This window comes from Rhinolophus sinicus, linkage group LG15, assembly GCF_036562045.2.
Source record: "Rhinolophus sinicus isolate RSC01 linkage group LG15, ASM3656204v1, whole genome shotgun sequence".
NCBI lineage: Eukaryota > Metazoa > Chordata > Mammalia > Chiroptera > Rhinolophidae > Rhinolophus > Rhinolophus sinicus.
The window spans coordinates 3,710,105-3,729,878 of NC_133764.1; the positions used below are offsets into that span (position 1 = coordinate 3,710,105).

General features: G+C 49.1%; 1 protein-coding gene across 2 annotated transcripts in view; it reads right to left on the reverse strand.

Moving 5' to 3' along the window:
• LRRC75A (leucine rich repeat containing 75A) overlaps positions 1-19,774 on the reverse strand; it is a 45,109-nt gene that overhangs the window by 4,027 nt on the left and 21,308 nt on the right. Inside the window, exon 2 of one of the 2 annotated variants that reach the window (XM_019757415.2) lies at positions 8,813-8,941. The exons of the other annotated variant lie outside the window; for it this stretch is intronic. Coding sequence (XP_019612974.2) covers positions 8,813-8,941 — 129 coding nt within the window. The remainder of the gene's footprint in view (positions 1-8,812; positions 8,942-19,774) is intronic. 2 annotated transcript variants of the gene reach the window in all.

Genomic DNA, 19,774 nt, shown 5'->3' on the forward strand with positions numbered 1-19,774 from the left:
GTGGGAAAATAAAGGAATGAAGGGGCCACGTCTTTCCCAGCCCAATTTACTCATCTTTGTTACCTGTCTGGCCCATCAGCATTTGATTGGAGACCCTGGGTGCTATGGCCTGAATTTTGTCCCCCCAAAATTCTTAAGTTGAAGCCCTAACCCCAGCACCTCAGAATGTGACTGTATTTGGAGACAGAGGCTCTAAAGAGTAAGGTAAAATGAGGTCATGTGGGTAGGCCCTAATTCAGTGACTGGTGTGCTCATGAGAAGAGATGAGGACACAGACATATACAGAGGAAAGACCACGTGAAGACACAGGGAGAAGACGGCCATCTACAAGCCAAGGAGTGAGGTCTCAGAAGGAACCAACCCTGCCAAGCCCTTGATCTTGGACTTCTGGCTTCCAGAACTGTGAGAAATAAATTTCTGTTGTTTAAGTGGTATTTTGCTATGGTAGCCCTAACTAATACTCTGGGTGAAAGGGTGCAGCAGAGAGATATTAGAGACTCCAGCTCCATTCCACGGGAAGTCAATTCAATAGTCACTGAGCCCTGGGACAGTGAGCGGCCGAGAGCATGTGCTCCTGCCAGATGGTCCAGTGCCAGGGTCAAGGGCCGGAGTGCCAGGGCTTAGATGCAAACCCACGTGTGATAGCAACGTGGATGTGGCGAGGTTCAACCATTAACCCACGTCCAGTGCTCGGCAGAGCACCTGGCACAGAGTGAGCACTCAGTAAACTCTAGCTTGAGTCTTATTATCATCATCATCACCACTCTGCTAATGGAGAAGCAGCATACTGAGTAAATAAGAGCATGAACTTGGCACCAAAGTGTGGATTCAAATCCTTACTGTGTGACCTTGGGCAAATCGCTTGACCTCTCTGATCCATACCTGTGAAGGGTTAATAGTACTCACCTCACAGGGGATTTTGTGAGGATTAAATGAATGATTACTTGTAAAGTGCTCTGAATACAGCTCAGCACATAGTAAGCTCTCTAGGAATGCTCAGTGAATCAATACTGTGCTGTACTGTAAGAGTAGCACCAACACACGGAACTCTGGCAGGGTAAAGAAGGAAGATTACTTCCGCCCAGGCTCAGATTTGAGGCTTTTAAGAACAGATGGACTAGTTTGTCCCTTATCCAAGGGCTTGGAGGATTAGGGGGGTGTTACAGGTGTGGGGGCAGGTGACAGTCTGAGGCCTGACTTCTTGCTACTTCCATAGCTACCACTTTGGTCCAAGCTACTATCGTCTGTCATGTAGGTTAGTGCACACAGACATTACACTAGGGCTTTATGGAATTCCCACAACACCCTAGTGTAGTAAATGCTTCATTGTTCCCATTTTACAGAGGAGGAAACTGAGGCTCAGAGAGCCAGGGCTGATGGAAAGGCAAGAGGAGGAGACTGAGGGAAGGAGACAAGAGATAGGAGGTAGGAAGAGAGGAGTTGAGTGTCCAAAGAGGTGAATATCTGCACAGGGATCCAGCAGACCAAGGAAGGCCCAAGACTGAATGGAATCGGTTTAGAGGAAACCTCTGGTCTCTAGTTCTCCAAGAGCCTCATCGCTTCCTACTGCCTAAGCCTGCCTGGGAAAGAAGCGAATGTCACCTGCCACTCCGAGCAACTGCATTTACAACTCCTAGAGCTGACATGTCCTGATTCCTAGACTTCATTTCTTGCTAAGCCTGGACATATGTTGTGTGTGATGGGAAATAATGGGTAGTGAAGCAAGCAGGGGCTCCATCATGGGGGTTGCAAGGGAATCCCTGGAAGGGGAACAGCAGGGTCACATGTGCATGTTAGGGCCACCCCTCTGACTGGGAGATGGAGAAAGGGGTGGACTGGAGGCAGAGAGGGTGACTCAGGGCCAGGCCCATCTGCTTATGTGTGGTTTGGGGCATCCCCACCAGACCCATGGAAAGGGCTGAAAGTGACTCAGGCCACCACACTTGACTGACAACGCACAGGATGGAGAGGGTATGAGCAGGGCGGGGATGAGGAGGGATCTTGGCTTTGGGCTTGGGACCTAGATAGAAGGCAAGAGGCTCTGAAGAAGCGGGTGAAAAGGCAGGACAGAGGGATGACCGGCTCCTGTGGGGCCATGTGGAGTTTGAGGGGCCTGTGGGACCTCCAGCGGGGAGATGTGATTACATTTATGAGGCTGGGGCTCAAGACAGGCCCAGGCTGGACGTGTCCATTGACATCTGATTAAAGTCCCTGGCCAGGAAACGAACCAAGAGTGAAGGGAGGGGGAATAGCTGCAACCTCAATGGGGCATAGACACAATGGATGTGACGGAACAGAGAAGCAGAAGTAAGCAGAGCCATGGACGCCGAGGAGAGGGGGGCGGGTGGGGCTGCAATGAGGAGGCCTTGGCCAGCACAGGCTCCGGGACGGGCGGTCATGGGAGGGGCCAGGGTGAAGGCCAAGTTTGGAAGCCAAAGGGAGAATGGGAGGTGACAATGGGTATGGTGATCTAGAGACACAGTTCTTCACCTGGGACTCACACTCTGGGATCACCAGGGAGCTTTAAAAAACAACTGCCTGGGTTACCACAGCAATGGGTGAGCAGTTCGGGTGCAGGTTTTTAAAAGCTCTCCAGCTGATTCCCCTGTGCTGACAAGGTGGAGAAGCACTGCGTCATACACTTTAAAACAACAAGGACCAGTGGGTGGGATCTGGTGGTCTGCCCAGCGTCTCTCCTGGGACTGCCCCAGGACAGAATGTTGCCAGTCTCCCACAGCACCTGCTCCAAAGCTGAAAACAGCTCCTCAGCTTCAGCTCCTCCTCCAGCCAATTACCATGGTTTCTAAAATCAGGGACCACGGGCTCTCCCTCCATCATCTAGGCCTGGGCATCTGGGCCTTGAAGGAAGGAACAAGAGAAAGAAAAGGAGGCAGAGCAGCGGCCGCAGCGTGCCGGCACTGCCACCAGGGGGCATCCGTGCGCAGGGCCAGGCACAGGGCTGACGGCACTCCTGCCCCCTGCACCTGGGAGACGCCCGGAGCCTGTTCCTCTTCCACTAAACCGGCACAAGAGATACAGTCACTTAACAGAGGTGATTTGACACTAAACGTGAGCTAGTATCTTCACAGAAGTGAGCGCTCCCCTCTGCTTGTCTGGACTAAGTAAACAGCTAATATTTCTAGAGCATCTAATACATATGGTAGGCATCGTCTCTGCGTTGCACACATGAACTCACAACAATCCAATGAAACACGGGCTACTGTTATTCCCACTTTACAAACGAGGGAACTGGAGCATAAAGAGGTTGAGCCGATTGGCAAGCCACACAACGTGCAAGATGGAATCAGGATCCAAACCTCAGCAGGCTCTGAGGCTGGGGCGCCCAAACTTCCATCCGGGCCTGCGCTCTGCTCTGCCCTCCTGGCGATAATCTTTTGCTTAGGTTAGTTCAAGGCGTTTCTATCAACTGCACGCAGAATAGCCATAAGCAGGCCCATCCAATTTTTTCTCAACTCCATCCCTTTTTGAAGCCCCTTCTAGGCCACCCTCCAGTGGAGAACAGGACAAAGCAGGCCAGGCCCAGACATGGAGTAAGAGGAGAAGGTGGGGAAAGGAGGAAATGCTGTTTCTGTGTGGTCTCAGCAGTAAGAAACAGCTGCCTCGCAGGTACAAAGCAGCTACTTGTGCAGCCCTGCGTGCCCCTTGTGCAACCCTGGCTGGGGAGCTCTGACAACAGGCACCGCATGTTACACACGTCCATGGGCCCTGCACCCAACACTCTGATCCATTTTCCCCTGGTCCCTCTCTGGGACCTTCTGAAAGTGCTGCAGTCCAACAGCCCTTTTGCGCAACCAGACCCCACTCCCACACCACAGCTGAGTGGTCCAGACGTGGGCATTGGAATCATGATGAGACAGGGACATACCCCTGACTCCTCAGGGCTGGACACTGACCTGTAATTGGGGAGCCACCTTGGCCTTATTTCCTGCCCTGTGGCCTGGGAAAGAGGGAGTGGGGAGTGGGGAGTGTGGTGTGGGGTAGGGTAGGGTGGGAGGAGGTAGCAGAGGGGAGATGTTTGCGCTGTTTGTCTGTAGTTTTAGTCCCTCTTTCAAGCTTGGCTGCCTTTGGGCCCCACAAGACTCCTCAGTATCAGGATAAATTCTCTTCCTAGCTTGAGGCAGCCCAAGTAGGCTTCTGGTACTTGCAGCAGAGTCCTAACCCACACTGGAGGCTCAAAAGCAGTTTTCGGAATCAATTCTGCAGCTCTTCCTCCCACCCATGAGAAAGGAAGGAGAAGGCAGGAGAGAGGCAAGTCAGGGGTGCCGGGCACTGTACTGCAGGGTGGAGTGTGGGGCAGGGCAGCAGCCTCTCGGGAACTGCCCAATGCTGGGGGCCCTGGAGAAGAAGCTGAGGGACTCTCACTCACCTGTCCGGGAAGATGCTGAAGGCAGACCTGCACTCCCCTCCAAGAGGGGTCCCATTGTAGGGACACTGCCCCATCTCTCAACTGTCAGGCAGTGACACCCACCTGCCATCTTCACTACCCCAGGCACATTTGTTTGCTGAACCCAGGAGCCAAACAAGCAATGCCTTCCACTGCTATATGCCCAAAGGCTTCCCTCATTCATTCATAAATTCATTCATTCATCAAATACCGACTGCCTGGCCTACTCTGCACTGGAGACCATGTGCTATGTTTTCTGTTTACTCTCTCTTCTCAGTCCATTCTCTGCCCTTTTCTGTGCTCTGAAGGCTGAGCTCCACAGACAGCATCACACATCCAGCCCTTTTGCCCCTGGCTCCCATTTAGGTTAAACTAATGGGAGCAATTAGGAGAGAGATGGGAAGGCAGGGAGAGAGAAAGGTCAAAAGATTTATTTTTTCTCATGCCCTTCCTGCTTTAACATGTATGGCAGCCAGCTTCCAAGAGAGCCCCCACGACCCTGGCCTCAACGTGGTCTCCTTCTGTACTATCTCGGGGCTGATTTGGGCCATCAGTAGAATATGGCAACAGTCATGGTATGTTATTTCTGAGACTAGGTCATAAAAGATATTATGGCTTCTGCCTTGCTTTCTCTCGGATCACCCACTCTGGGAGGAGCCAGCTGCTATGATGTGAGGACACTTAAGCAGTCCTATGGAGAAGCCCACATGGCAAGGAACTGAGGCCTCCTGCCAAAGACCATGGAATGTGCCGTCCTGGAAGTGGGCCTGCCAAGCTCTGTCAAGCCTTCGGATACATGCAGCCTTGGCCAATGTCTTGAGAGACCCTAAGCTAGAACTACCTAGCTAAGTTGCTCCAGAATTCCTGACCTACAGAGGCTGTACAACAGTAAATGTGTGTTGTTTTAAGCCCTTAAGTTTTGGGGTGACTTGTTATACAGCAATAAAAAACAGCACGGTTCTGGAAGGCATTCTCATCCTGGCTCCAGCCACACAGCTTCCACCCATTGCCCCTTCCGTGGTAACAACTTCCTGCTGCTGCTAGAGTTTGGGGTCTCAGTGTCACCTGTTCATTTCCTTGATCCTGCCCACAACCCTGGAAATAGCTCCTGAATAAACTCTCTTAAAAAATCACAATGGAAAGGGTCTCCTGCTTCCTGGCAGGTCCCTGCCTGGTGCAGGATGTAACTGTGAACAGGACAGATGCTGTATCTTATCCTGCTGCAGTTTATATTCCAGTGTGCAAAGCAGACAATATGTTAGCCAACAAATAAATAAGCAAGATAATTTTGGAGACCAGTGAGTGAAATGAAGAAATAAACAGGGCCTGAGATAGAGGCTGACCAGGAGACCAACGCGAGGTAGGCTGATCAAAACGGCCACTGAGAGGTGACGTTCAGGCTGAGTCTGGAGGACAGGGAACCTCAGACAGAGGAGACAGGTGTGGTCAGGCACGATAGCGAAGTCCCTAAGGTAGGAAAGGATCTGGATCCCCCAGGAACAGAGAGGAGGCCCATGCGGCTGGAGCAGAGTCAGGAGGGTGGAGAGTGAGAGAGATGAGATAATATGGGAAGTTCTGGCAGGGCCAGGGAAGGAGTTTGAGTTTTACTTAAATTACAACACAATGCTGCACAGAAGCTTTTTTAGCAGGTATATATATGATCCAATTTACCTTTGCAATGGCTGTCTGGCTGCTCCCAGAGCCTAGAGAGGAAGCCCAAGAGTCCAGCCGGAGGCTGACCCAGTAGTCCTGGGAAAGCAGGACATGGCCGAGACTGGCCAGGATCCAGGGCCTCCAGCAGGGCTAACCCCATCTGGCTGACTCTGGAAATCTGGGTGGGAGGCCAGCCTGGTAATTTCCAAGACTCTGAGCCCACAAGGGCTGGGGTCTACGGTTGTGTCTTACTTGCCACATGTCCCACAACTGACCTGCGAGGTCTGAGGCCCCTGCTTGGCATGTGGTCAGTGCTCGCTGATTAGTCACACCTCAGCTTCTGTGCACGGAGTGGTTAGCTGTGCCAGGTACACACCAGTGCTTCGAGAATCATGTCACTGAACACTCAAAACAGCCCTACAGGAGAGAGTATTGTTGGGTCCACCTCAGTGGAGAAAATGAGGTTCAGCTAATTAAGTGATCTGAGAAAAGTTACCGGCAGGCAGTGAACAGAATGTTTGTGTCCCCTCATTTCCTATGTTGAACCCCAATCTCAATGTGATGGTGTTTGGAGGGAGGGCCTTTGGGAGGTAATTAGGATACGATGAGGTTATGAGAGTTATAAGAAGAGGCCAGAGAGTTAGCTCCCCTTCTTTCTGCCCCATGAGGACAGAGCAAGAAGGCAGCTGTCTGCAAAGCAGGAAGAGGGCTGTCACCAGGAACTGACCATGCTGACACCCTGATCTTGGACTTCCAGCTTCCTGTGAGAAATCAATTTCTGTTTATAAGCTACCCAGTCAATGGTAATTTGTTGTAGCAGGCTGAGGTAAGACAACCCAGGTATGGCTCCTCTTTTCCCCACCCAGATGGAAGGGACAGATCGCAGTGCTGGACCCTTGGCCACCCCTGCTTCTTAGGCCTGTCCTGTTTCTGGGGTCTGACACGCGCAGTTAACCACCTGCAAGCCCTTCCTGTATGGAGGGAGGCGGGGTGCTTGGTTACTCCCACAGGCTCCTGCTCCTCCTGGACTGGCGGCATCCGTGTGAGCCCCAAGTGAGCTCTGACAGCCCAGAGACCCAGCATCTGAGCACCCTGACCCGTGCAGCACCGGGGCCCAATTCCCACCTGGGGTTCTCACCTGGAGTGTGGCCTTTCTCAGATCACTTCATTACCTGAACTTCACCTTCCTCAACACTAAACGGGGCATAAAAGTAACATCTCTCCTATTGAGCTGCTTTGCGTGGCCTATAGCCTGTCACGCTCTCACCTGTGGGTAACTAAATCCATGCCCCAGAAAAGGCAGGGGTCTTATACCTGCTGAGCCAGGTATAATCTGAATGAGTGGAGAGGGTGGTTCCAGCTCCAGCCTATGCCCGTGGCTCCTGGCACCAGCTCCTCTTCCTTGGCCTCGAGGATCCCAGTCACCAGCCCTCCTGACAGGCTCTTACCTCCGCCTATTTGAGCCCAGCACTCCTGCCTTCTGCTGCATCCCCACCAACCTGCCCCCACACCTGCTCCCAGCCCTCATAGCTAGCCCCCAACCTCCGAGTCTTGGCACCAAACAGTCCAGAAGCTGGAGAGAAGACCTAGACACAGTCCCAGATGGCAGGTCAGCCCCAAGCAAGGTTCCAGCCCCCTGAGTGACCGTATTCAAGTCCGCATTCAGGCCGAGCGAGGGGTGGGCTCGGGAACCGCCTCCTCACTCTTATCCCAGATCCTACTCTGAAAGAGGAAGCGTCCTCTCAGCACTCCTTGGACCTGCTCTGGCTTCCTGTCCCTGCCACAGAGGAAGCGCTTCTTTTGGAAGCTGCTGGAAAATGAGGGATGTAAGAGAAGGAACCAAAACAACACAGAGAAAAGCTCAGGCATGCAGCTGCCCCTACCCCTGGCCCTCCCTTCCCTGCGAGGGTCCCAATGGGCATGTCTGGGTAGGCCAGCCTGGCACCCAGCAAGGTTCCATGGCCCAATCCGGGCCCTGGAGCCAGGAGGAAGAGGGGCAGACCCTCCCATCCAGAAGGGGCTGAGCAGAGCCTGTGGAGCCCAGAGAGCCCTGGAGCTTTTCCTGCTCAGCTCCGGAAACCAGGCAGGTGGGGGACACGAGTAAAGTGGGTGGGTATAAAATGACACTCAACCTCAGGGAGAAGACAACTGGGAGTGGTGGGGACAGGCAAACCTGAGAGCACCATGCAGGGCCATGTTCCACTTGCATGGCACCTTTATGCAAAGAAGAAAAAGCCCGCCTCTAAACAGACATAATCTTACACCAGTGCCCATGGCTTGGTGGGCAGAGAGAGCCGGATTTGAACTGTCTCCTGTCTCCCCCAACCTCTGCCACTTCTGTTTGCATGTCTTTGTGCAGGGCACAAGCTACACAACTGTACATGGTGGCCCTGGCCCCACAGAACACGGGTGGCTACTCAGCTCCAGCCATATAGAAATGAGGGCTTCATGTTGCTGGAGCTCCCCATTTTTCAAGGGCAGCTGAATATAGGGATTGTGTGAAATATTCTGATTTTGAAATGTTGGCAGTGAATCCAGATTTAAAACACCCCACGGTCCAAACAAAACCTGTGCTGGCGTTGCCAATATGCAGCCTCCCCATGGATGTTGGGCTTCAGGATAGGGGGGTACCACAGGCCTGCCCTCTTGGAGCCTGTGTGTGGGCCCATCCTCCTTGGGCACCGAGCTGCTCTGCTCAGAAAGGTGCCTGCCTCACACTCCCAGACCTGGCTGGCTCGGCCACAGCCTCCCTACCGGCTTGGGGCAGTGGATGTAGCGGGCCAGGCTGATGATGAGATCGTGTGTGATGGGGTCCACCAGGTTCCGGAAGCTGGCGTAGCGGTACAGAACATCATCCAGCGAGGTCGATTCCATGCCTAGGTCCTGCAAGAGTAAAGGGTGCCCAGAGGTCAGGGGCAGTCCCACCCTACCCTCCAGTCCCACCCAAATGCCCAGAGCAGCCCCTGGAAGGCGGCTCAGCCTCTCCCACAGCAGAGCCCTGGCAAGGGAGGGGACGCCCCCTTCGAAGAGGCTTCCCAACCTGCAAGGAAACATCTACAGAACTTCCCCCTGGGGGCCAGGCAAGCTCCTGCAGAGATGGCCTCCAGTTTATAGTCCTCTCCCAAGATAGCGCCCCAGCCATCGCCTAATTCCCCAAGAAGGAAGCCAATGATGGGTGGCCAGGTGTGGCGCTCGTGGCTGTTTCTGCATCTGGAACTTTCAAAATGGCATGAACAGTAAATTCCCCTGCTTTGTGACAGGATCATGCATTGATATTTGTTTTCTTCTTGCTTCTGAAGTCATTTTTACTGCTCCTCTGAGCCAACTTCAGTGTCTCTTTGTATTGCGGGGTTTCTGAGTTGTGGGATTGAAGGCAGAAGCTGCCAGGCACCAGGAGGAAACCCCACTGGGGCTCCCAAAGAAAGGGTATCATGTGGGTCCTCCTGTTGGGAGGGGAGGGAGCCTGGTGCAAGGGACACTGCGTTGGGCAGGAACAGCGGCAGAAACCACAGGGACAGAGGTGCCCCAAGCCTGAGGAGGGAATAGGGATTAAGAGGTCCCACACACTAAGAGCCCAGGCTGAGAGCCCCTGCAGAGACCCCTGCCCACCAGCAAGGGATTCTAGGGGCTTGGCCAACAGCAGTGAGCACTGTGGATTAGAACCCAAGGGCCCTGCTCCAAATCTTCTGGATTGTGTAAGAACCCATGTTTCTTGCACAACCCCAGGGAAAGGGCAGGCACCTCAAACACGACTAAGCTTGAATATCCTACCAGCCAAGCCAGCGGGAGCTTGAAATAAATTGCTTTAGAGAAGTAAAGAAGCATGCTTTTCTACCCTGGAGTGTTGGACTAAACTTTATGCCCTCTAAGGTGAAAGAGCAAGAGTATACCTTCTGTCTTTTCTCATACCCCTCCCACGGTTTCTGTTGTCCTTGGGGAGAAGGGCGGGAGCTGTGGTTCCTGCTCCTAACTTGGTACCTTGCACAAACCAGGCAATGACATTCCCACCCCAGGGACTGCCCCCACCTCACCCTGAGGACCAAGGGGGCCACTGAGGCTGGGCAGGGAAAGCAGGCACCACCCACTTTTTCTGCCCCCATCCTAAGCTCCCTAGGCCCCCAAGCCACATGTGCAGCTGCTTTAGCACATCCCAGAGAATGAGGCTCCCAGCCCAGGCTGCCTGGGTCCAGTGACCTGGGGACAGGAAGTGTGTGAGTGATGGGTGAGTCGCAGCAGGGGTTTGCTGTCATTTCAGTGGGATATCGTGAACTTTTAAAAATGCCTTCCTCATGTGATTCTTAGAAATCCCTGTAAGGTAAGTAGGCATCATTATTCCCAATTTACAGATAAAGAAATTAAGGCCCAGAGAGGCTGACTTCTTTAACTGTCAGAATTGCTGGAATCGATTGTACCAACTGATGACTACAATTCACACTGCTGTGTGGCATATTTGAAAATTGCTAATAGAGTAGATCCTTGTTAAGAAAACAAGCCAAAATGGAGTCACTTTTGCTAAGCCACATTACCAAACAAAAACTTGATAACCAACCTAATTGCAATTCCAGCCTCTCTCCTAGGAGTGGAATTTTAAACCACTCGACCTGGAAATTCCTGGTCGTCACTAGTGAGGTGATCTGTTTGATAAGAGCCCCTGCTTTCCCTGAAGGAAAGAACTTACCTGAAATAATCCCCTCATTTAACTTCATAGTTCCTCCCTTTCTGCCTATAAAAGCCTTCCATTTTGTACAACTCATCAAAGCACCTTTCTATTTACAAGATGAGATGCTGCCCAATTCATGAATTGCTTAATAAAGCCAATTAGATCTTCAAATTTACGTGGGTGAATTTTGTTCCTTAACACCCTAGTTCTCATCTCAAGCAAAAAAAAAATTATTTTTCTATTTTCTTTTTTTCTAACTGTATGAAGTGATGGATGTTAACTGAACTTACTGTGGTACTAATCGTTTCACAACATATATTAAGTCAGGTCAGTATGCTGTCTACCTTAAACTTTGCAGCGCTGTATCTCGATTATATCTCAATAACAATGAAAGAAAAAAAAATCACATGTAATAAAGATGTTAAAAACTTTTCAGGAATGGTGGGGACTGGGCCTGTGCCCCAGCCTGGGCCCTATTTTTGAAGGATTGCTCTGACTTATCTACCCCTGTGATGAGCTGGGCAGGAGGCAGGCTTGAGGGCAGAGATGTTGTCCTGTGGTTTGGTGGCAGACATTTCTAAGAGCAAAGAAAGACAGGGTCTTTGCTGGATGGGTCCGGAAGGGCAGGGTGTCGTGCCCGCTGCCTCTATTGGGAGCCTTGCTGAGCTACGCTCCAGCCAGTTCCTGCCCGTAATGGTTAGGGGCACTTGCTCCCTCCTCTTGTAAGAAAGGAATGGGTTTCAAGCTTAACTGAGGACACCAAACAGCCAGTCTTGGGGGCTCTGTTTTCTATTCGGCAGGAATTGAGCTCAGAGGCCAGCCCCCATAGATCCTCTGGCTGCTGAAATAATTTACTGAGGACCCAGATCTGGGGGCTCAAGGTTTGGCATGGATGCAAGGGGAGGTTCTGAAGTGCTGGCTGCCATGTGTAAGAGCTGAGGGCCTCTCCTCTGTAGAACCAAGTGCAACACTGCCTTGGACCTGTCTCTGCCCTGGCTTATTCAATCCCTCAGCCAGGCTGCATCCTGCGCAAGCTACCTACTGTCACCGAGCCTCAGCTTCCTCATCTGTAAAATGGGGATAGTGACCCAGCATCACAGGTAGGTGAGGGAAAGAAAACCAAGTAACAACACATGTTCCCCCACAGGGAAGAGAATCACTAACGGCTCCCCCCACCTCCTCCCCTCCCTTCTCCCCTTATGTAGTGTTTCTTAACCTTTTTTTGGACCACAGACCCATTTGAGAATGTCACAAAAGCCATGACCTGCCTCTCTAGAAACACCCAGGAGTCGGGGTAGGACAGGGAACTTGTTGCACACAATCTTTCTAGGCCTCATGGTCATCAGGGCAAGTTGGAGCTCTGGGGACACTCATGACCTCAGGACACAAACTATTACCCAGTAATGTACAAAAAAATGGCCTCACCCTCCCTGGGGCAGGAGGAGGCTGGGAACACAGGAAGGCAGAAAGTCCAAGGGCTTGTGTTCTAGGGTCTGAGAAGGCCCATGTGTCAAAGAGCTGAGGCTGCCCTTCCCTGGGGCAGGAAGGTGGGGTGGAGGGCAGAGTCTGGGGTGGGAAGAGAGGGGTGGTTATTCCCATGGGCAGAGGCTAGATTTGTGGTCACAGGAAGAAGACAGAAGATGGACGTATTTTTCCTTTCCTGCCTGTCTTGCAGGTTGGCTGCCATGTTGTAAGAGCTGAGGGCCTTAGGTTGTGGACTTAATGCCGGCCTCCAACCTCCTCTGCTTCGCCCATGTAGCCCTCTCCTCGGTGTGTATCCCTGCCCGAGACACGTGTGTGGCGTTCTCTTCTTACAGTCGCCCTGCATGTTCTTGGGAGAATGCACTGGATTATAGGCTCTACCCAACCCCCAAGTCACGTACGTCTGTAGGCAAGAGACCTTCTCTCCTCTTGGGATCTGTTCCCCATCTGTGAAATGGTCAGGTGAATTACACTAGCAATTACCAAACTATGTTCCAAGATTTGGGGACTGATGGCAACAAGAAAAACACCAAAAGAGTCAGCAAGGCTGCAGGAAGGCCCAGCTCTCAGCAGAGCAGCTCTACTGATTGCCCCTTGATATTTAGAAGAAAAAAAAAAGTTCTGTAGCTAATGCTTGAAAACCATGGACTGGATGACTGCTTGGGTTTATTGTGTTCCTAGCAGCCCTGCACCATCTCCCCATTTGCCCCTCCTTTTCAGGCCAGTAGAGGCCATCCCATCCTGGGAGGATCAAGAAAACCCTAGTTGCTAACCTCCAGGAGGTTGGGGCAGTTCTGGGAAGATGCAAAATGTCCTACCCTGGAGCCCCCTCCCTCCAGGTCCTCCTGTCACTCTGGGTGACCAGTATACTAACAGTGGCTCCATGTCTCCAGGCTGCTGTTGTCTGGGTTCATTTAGTCGTTGCTTGGGAGGGGACAAGGGGTGGGAAGGCAGGAAGAGAATAGGGAGGAGGGTCTCCCCAGGAAGGCAGATGTGGCCTTGCTCACTGTGCTTTGGGTAACTGTGAGTCATGGCCACCGCCCTCCCTGTGAATTCCAGCTGGGGCGGGGCTCCTGAAGGTCCCAGGGCTCCTCATTACAAGAAGCTGCAACAGGGAAAACCAGATGGGACTGGACAAAGGCTGCTGCTCATTTTATTGCTTTATTTCTTTCCTTTAACCCCACCTAGGCCCAGGAATGCTTGTGCTGCTTTAGGACACTTCATGTGCCCTGAGGACATTGGGTCACTTCTGGCCTCCTTGTCGTCCTCTCCATGCACCCATCCCCCTAAGCCAAGTTACCAGGGATGACTGTGTCACGACTTTGCACCAAAGGCCCCACTGACACTGCCTAACGGGGGCCTCCAACGCTCCACTCCACTCTGCTGGAATGATGCCGCTGCATGCATAGGGGTGGGGGTTGGAAGAATCACGTGGCTCCTCCACACTGCTCTACAAACAGCTTTGGCCTTGGAGGGGCTGATCTGCCTTGAAAATACCAGGCAGCAAGGAAAATCCTAGTTTCCTCATTACAGGTCTAAATGATACCATCTCTAGGTACTGTGCATGCGGACCGTTCCTGATCAGAAAACCCGGGAACATTAGCAAGTGTGCCTGAGTCACAACTTGGCTTGGACAATGTCACTGGCCTGGGACCAAGGGGGCCAATGACTAGCACATGTCACCTCACAGAAGCACGGACCCCATGTTACATGAGCTTGAAGAACCAGATTTGGGGACTCGTTCCAAGGAAAAGAGAGATTCTAGAGTGAGGCGTATGGCTTTCCAAAAAAAGTACAGATTTACATAGGAAGATTAGAACAGCATTTCTCAAAGTGTAAAGGGACTCTTGAGACCGTTTCAGAGGCTCTGCCCGCCTCTTTCCAATGACATATCAACGTGACGCTACATATCTACGTGACATATCTTCGTAGACTTCAACTGAAACAACCTATCACAAGAGACCGAATGCAGAAGCAGTAGGTATGAGAACCCTTCTGTTAAGCCACATATTAAACAGATTTGCAAAACCATGAAACGATGCCACTCTTTTCACTACATTTTTTTTCTTTTGGAAAATATAGTTATTTTTATAAAAATTTCTTTCAGACATGAGCTCATTAATTTTAAATAAATGAGTAAATAAATCTTTAAAATATTTGTTTTAATTTCTAATATAGTAAATAGCGTTCATTAGATATAACCCTCAAACAGAAAACCTCTTTGAGGCCCTCAATAATTTTAGAGTATAAAGGTTCCTCAAAAAATTAAAAATATATCTACCATACAATCCAGCAATCCCACTTCTGGGTATATATCCAAAGGAAATGAAAACAGGCTATCAAAGAGGTAAGTATCTGTACTCCCATGTCCACTGCAGCATTATTGTTATTCATAATGGCCAACACGTGAAAACAACTTGTGTCTATCAATGGATGAATGGAAAACGATGTGGTACATACATACAACAGAACACTATTCAGCCACGAGGAAGAAGGACATCCTGCCATTTGCAACAACATGGATGGACACTGAGGACATTATGCTAAGAGAGATATGTCAGACAGAGAAAGACAAGTACTGTCTATCTCTTATATATGTGTAATCTAAACAACCAAAATAAAAAATGAGTGGAATGGTGATTACCAGAGGCTGGAGGAATGGGGAAGGTGTTGTTCAAGGGCATATATAAGGTGTGATCAAACCATACAGGGAATGTTAAAAAAAGAAAAAATTATTACAGTAAAAGACACAATGCCTTTAAACCCCCTCAAAATACTCCCCCTTGCTTCGAACACACTTATCCGATCAGTCTTGCCACTTTCTGAAGCAGTTCTGGAAGTTCTCTTTCGTGAGTGCCTTTAGTTGCACTGTCGTGGCTGCCTCTATGTCCAGAATCATTTTGACTTTGGGGAAGAGCTAGAAGTCACACGGTGCCAGATCCAGTGAATAAGGTGGATGAGGACACACCGTAATGTTTTCATTTGACAGAAATTGCTGTACCAGAAGTGATGTGTGACATGGAGCGTTGTCATGATGGAGGATTATTTACGGCACACTTTTTTTATTTTTACACAAATTTTTTTATTTTTTTGATTACAGTTGACATTCAATATTATATTAGTTTCAGGTGTACGACATAGTGATAAGACATTTATATAACATATGAAGTGATCACCCTGCTAAATCTAGTACCCATCTGGTACCATACATAGTTATACAATATTATTGACTGTATTCCTTATGCTGTACTTTACATCCCCATAACTATTTTTAACTACCGATTTGTAATTATTTTTTAAATTTTATTTATTTATTTATTTATTTATTTGTTTGTTTCAGGTGTACAAAACAATGTAATAGACATCATTTATATCGCTCACAGTGTTAATCCCCCTCCCCCATCCACTATCCCTCTGACATCGCACACAGCCATTACATTCCCACTGTCTCTATTTCTAATGCTGTACTCCGCTTCTTGCAAATATATATATATATATATATATATATATATATATATATATATATATATATAAACTTGTAGTTGACATTCATTATTGTTCAGCTTCAGGTGTACAGTGCAGTGATCAGGCATCTACATCATCCCTGAGGTGGTCTCCCTAATGAGACAAGTGTCCATAGGATCCCCTACAAAGTCTTTACAACATTATTGATTACATTCCCCAAATAGACTTTCATATCCCCGTGGCAATCTTGTGGTTACCGATGGTGCTTTCTAATCCCCTCACCTTCCCCCTTATCTCCACCCCTCCTCCCATCTAGCAACCCTGTTTTTCCTCTATGTCTCTGAGACTGTTTCTGATTAGTTCATTCATTTACGGCACACTTTAAAACACACCTCTCAACCATAGCTCACACCCGACTGACTGCACTGAACAAATTGAAGCTTGTCACACACTGTTACTAAGGTTCAACAAATTGAAGCTTGTCACACACTGTTACTAAGGTTCGATGTGCTGCTTCCCATATTGAAGATCCCCGCCTTTCCATTGGATGGCACTTGGCAGCAGCATTCACTGTATTTTCTTAACACAACAGGGCTCCGTGTCACATATTGCTTCTGGTATGGCAATTTCTGTCAAATAAAAACAGCACAGCGTGTCCTCATTCACCTTATTCACTGGATTTGGCACCATGCGACTTCTGGCTCTTCTCCAAAGTCAAAAAGACCATGAAAGGTAAACATTTTGAATCGATTCAGGACATCGAGGCAGCCATTACAGCACAACTAGACATTCATGAAAGAGGACTTCCAAAACTGCTTCAGAAAATGGCAAGAACCATGCGGTAAGTGTGTTAAAGCGAGGGGGATTAATGGTAATGTGTCTTTTACTGTAATAAGTTGTTTTTTTTTAAAATTTAAGCAGTCACTGTATTTTTGATCACACTTCGTACTTGTAACAAGAAGTCTTGGAGACCTAATACACAGTACAGTGATTATAGAGAACAAAACTGTATTAGAAACCTTAAACTTGCTAAGAGGCTAGCTCTTAATTGTTCCTGCCACTAGAAGAAACAATTATCTGGCACAACAGGGATGTTAGATAATACTATAATGGCAACCACATTGCAATAGAAATGTGTCAAATCAATATATGGTGCACCTTAAACTTACACAATGTTAGATGTCCATTATCCCTCAATTTTAAAAAAGAGTATAAAGAGGGATCCTGATACTAAAAGAAGTTTGAGGACTGCAGGGTTAGAAGAGGGTACTCTGGGAGAAAGGGACTATCCTGAAGGGAGGGGAGCCCCTGGGAGGGGTTTCTCTTCCCAAGGCCTTCCCTCTGGGTCCTGGAAGAACTCCCAATCGACACACAGCGGGAGCCCCTGGGAAGGGTTTCTTTTCCCAAGGCCTTCCCTCTGCGTCCTGGAAAAACTCCCAAACGACACACAGCCAGCTGTCTCTCCACTCTCCTATCACCGTGACCCCTCAGTGAGGCTCCCCAGGGGCAGCTTTGTGGGGTGGTGTCGCGAGATCTGGGAAAGGGAAGCTCACCCTCTGTCCACAGCTGGTGTCTGGGAGAAGGAGCAATGTTCAATCCAAGGGACTGTCCTGGACTAGTGAGCTGGCACCACAGGGGCCCAGGACCTAGGGCAGCATCTAAGGGGACAACCCAGCATCAAGAAAGCAGCTGGGGGGAAGGGTCACCAGGTTATTTTGACACTTGCCTAACTGCCACCTCCTCCCTTCTTGCCCTTTGTTGGTAAAACTAGAGATTTTAGAATCTGGTTACAACTCTAATTTTTTTTTTTTTTTAATGTTAAGACGAACCTATCAATAATACAATTTGTTTTTTTGCATTCAGGTTTGGACACAGATTTACAAGCCAGTGAGACTAAGCTGGCATGCCAGTTGCCTCTTCTCAGTCCTTCCCGTGACTAGATACATGCCTGTACTTTGTGTTCTTGCACGGCAGGTGAACGTCATCCAGAACAAGTTCTCCCTTCGGAATGCATACCTGGATGTTTCTTCTCTGAGCTCCAGTCTATCTGAAAAATCCTTTATGCTGAGTTGCACCTGAAGATAACCTGGCTAGAGAGAAACCCCTTTTGAAATAGCATAGTCCTTCGTCTCTTGGCTGCCCTTGGGTATTCAGCACAACAGACCACTCTGAGGCTGCCTGATTTTTGTGTCCTTGGCTGCTTTTTCTGCCCAGATAGCCAGGGGATTGTCTTTGCCACCGACCTCTACCTGCCTCTCCTAGCCAGTCCCAGCACACTGCCCCTTCCTAGGAGCATCAGTTCATTATAGAAGGTAACCTGAAAAGCAGTTCACATCTCTACAACAATCTCTCAATGTCACCAAAAGGGTATCCCTTCGTGATACCCCCAAAACTCCTAAAATCTTTTCTCTGTATCTCATATCCACCCTGCAAACCCTCTTAGCACCCAGCCCTTCCCCTCCTAACCTAATACAAATCAACTTATCTTCTTTGGCTGATCCAGTTCTTAGATCCCCCCCATCCCCTGCACACACACACACACACACACACGAATATGGTGCACTGCTGGTGGGAATGTAAAATGGTGCAGTCACTGTGGAAAACAGTATGGCGAGTCCTCAAAAATTAAACAGAATTACTATATGACCCAGCACTTCCACTTCTGGGTAGATACCCCAAAGAATTGAAGGCAGGGACTTGAAGAGCTATTTCTACATGCAAATTCATAGCAGCATTATTCACAACGGCCAAAAGGTGGAAATAATCCAAGTTGTTGTCTAGGGATATATGGATAAACAAAATGTGGTACTATGTGCACAAATGGAGTATTATTGAGCCATAAAAAGGAATGAAATCTGATATACGCTCTACCATGAAGAATGCTGAGGACAAGCTAAGTGAAATAAGTCAGTGGTCACAAAAGGCTGATGCCATTTACCTGAGGTACTTAGACAAATTTACAGACAGAAAGTAGAATGGTAGTTGCCAGGGGCTGGTAGGGAGAGAGGTTGGGGAGTTGTTTAATGGATATAGAATGTCAGTTTTACAAGATGAAAAGTGTTCTGGAGATTGGTTGTACAACAATGTGAATGTACTTTACAATATTGAACTGTAAAAATGCTTCTTAAGATGGTAAATTTTATGTTAGGTATATTATGCAACAATCTTTAAACAGGGTCCCAAGACCCAGTCAGGCAAATACAAAGACACCTTCCCCAGATAAGAGGGAGCAGAAGGGGGCATATGCATCCGGACATTTTTTTTTCTGCCTGTCATACTTGGTTATTAAAAATTTTGCCATGTGTCCAGTTGCAGATGTTTTCTCTGAATTTACCTTCAGTGTTGGGGGTCTCTCCATCTACAAACACAGATCTTTTTACAGTCTGTCTCTTATCAAGAAAACCACTGTTGGCTCAGTGTCATCTTTTCTTTTTTTTTACGGAGGGCACAGCTCACAGAACCAGCAACCTTGGTGTTATTAGCACCACACTCTAAGCAACTGAGCCAACCAGCCAACCCTCTCAATATCTTCTGAATCGATCGTTTTTCATGTTCTTTCCATCACACACTCTTGTAGACAGTCTCGAGTCTGCCTGCCCCGTCATTGATTTCACGTTCTGCAGCAGCAACTCGACTTTCGCTGCCTCCAGTAAGGACTGCACGTCAGCCACTGGCTCATCATCTTTGCAATCTTTATTTTGCTCATTAATCTCCCTTTTTATTTCACCCTGTTGTTTTTTTTCCCCATCTCGGTTTGGCCTCTTGTGGCATTTTGTTCTTTTCCCACAAAGTTCGTTTCTTCCGTATTCTGCATGGATCATTTTCAGAGGTCAGGGTTCAGCTTCCATAGTATTTATCCTGCGCCCATGGTTTTTTGCCCCCACTTGTTCACCCTTGAAGGAGGTGCAGTCTAGTGAGACCCCCGTCTATGATCTGTCTGGTGTGACACTGTGATTTATAATGAGAAATATATTTTTGGTCTCCTCCCACCCCATCCCCCCACCCTCGTTTGTGCCACAGAACTCCTAAAACCCCTGGGACTTCCTAAGTGTTGAGAGTGACAAAGGTGACTTTTGTTATGTTAAGGGAGCGACTTTTGGAAAGCCACT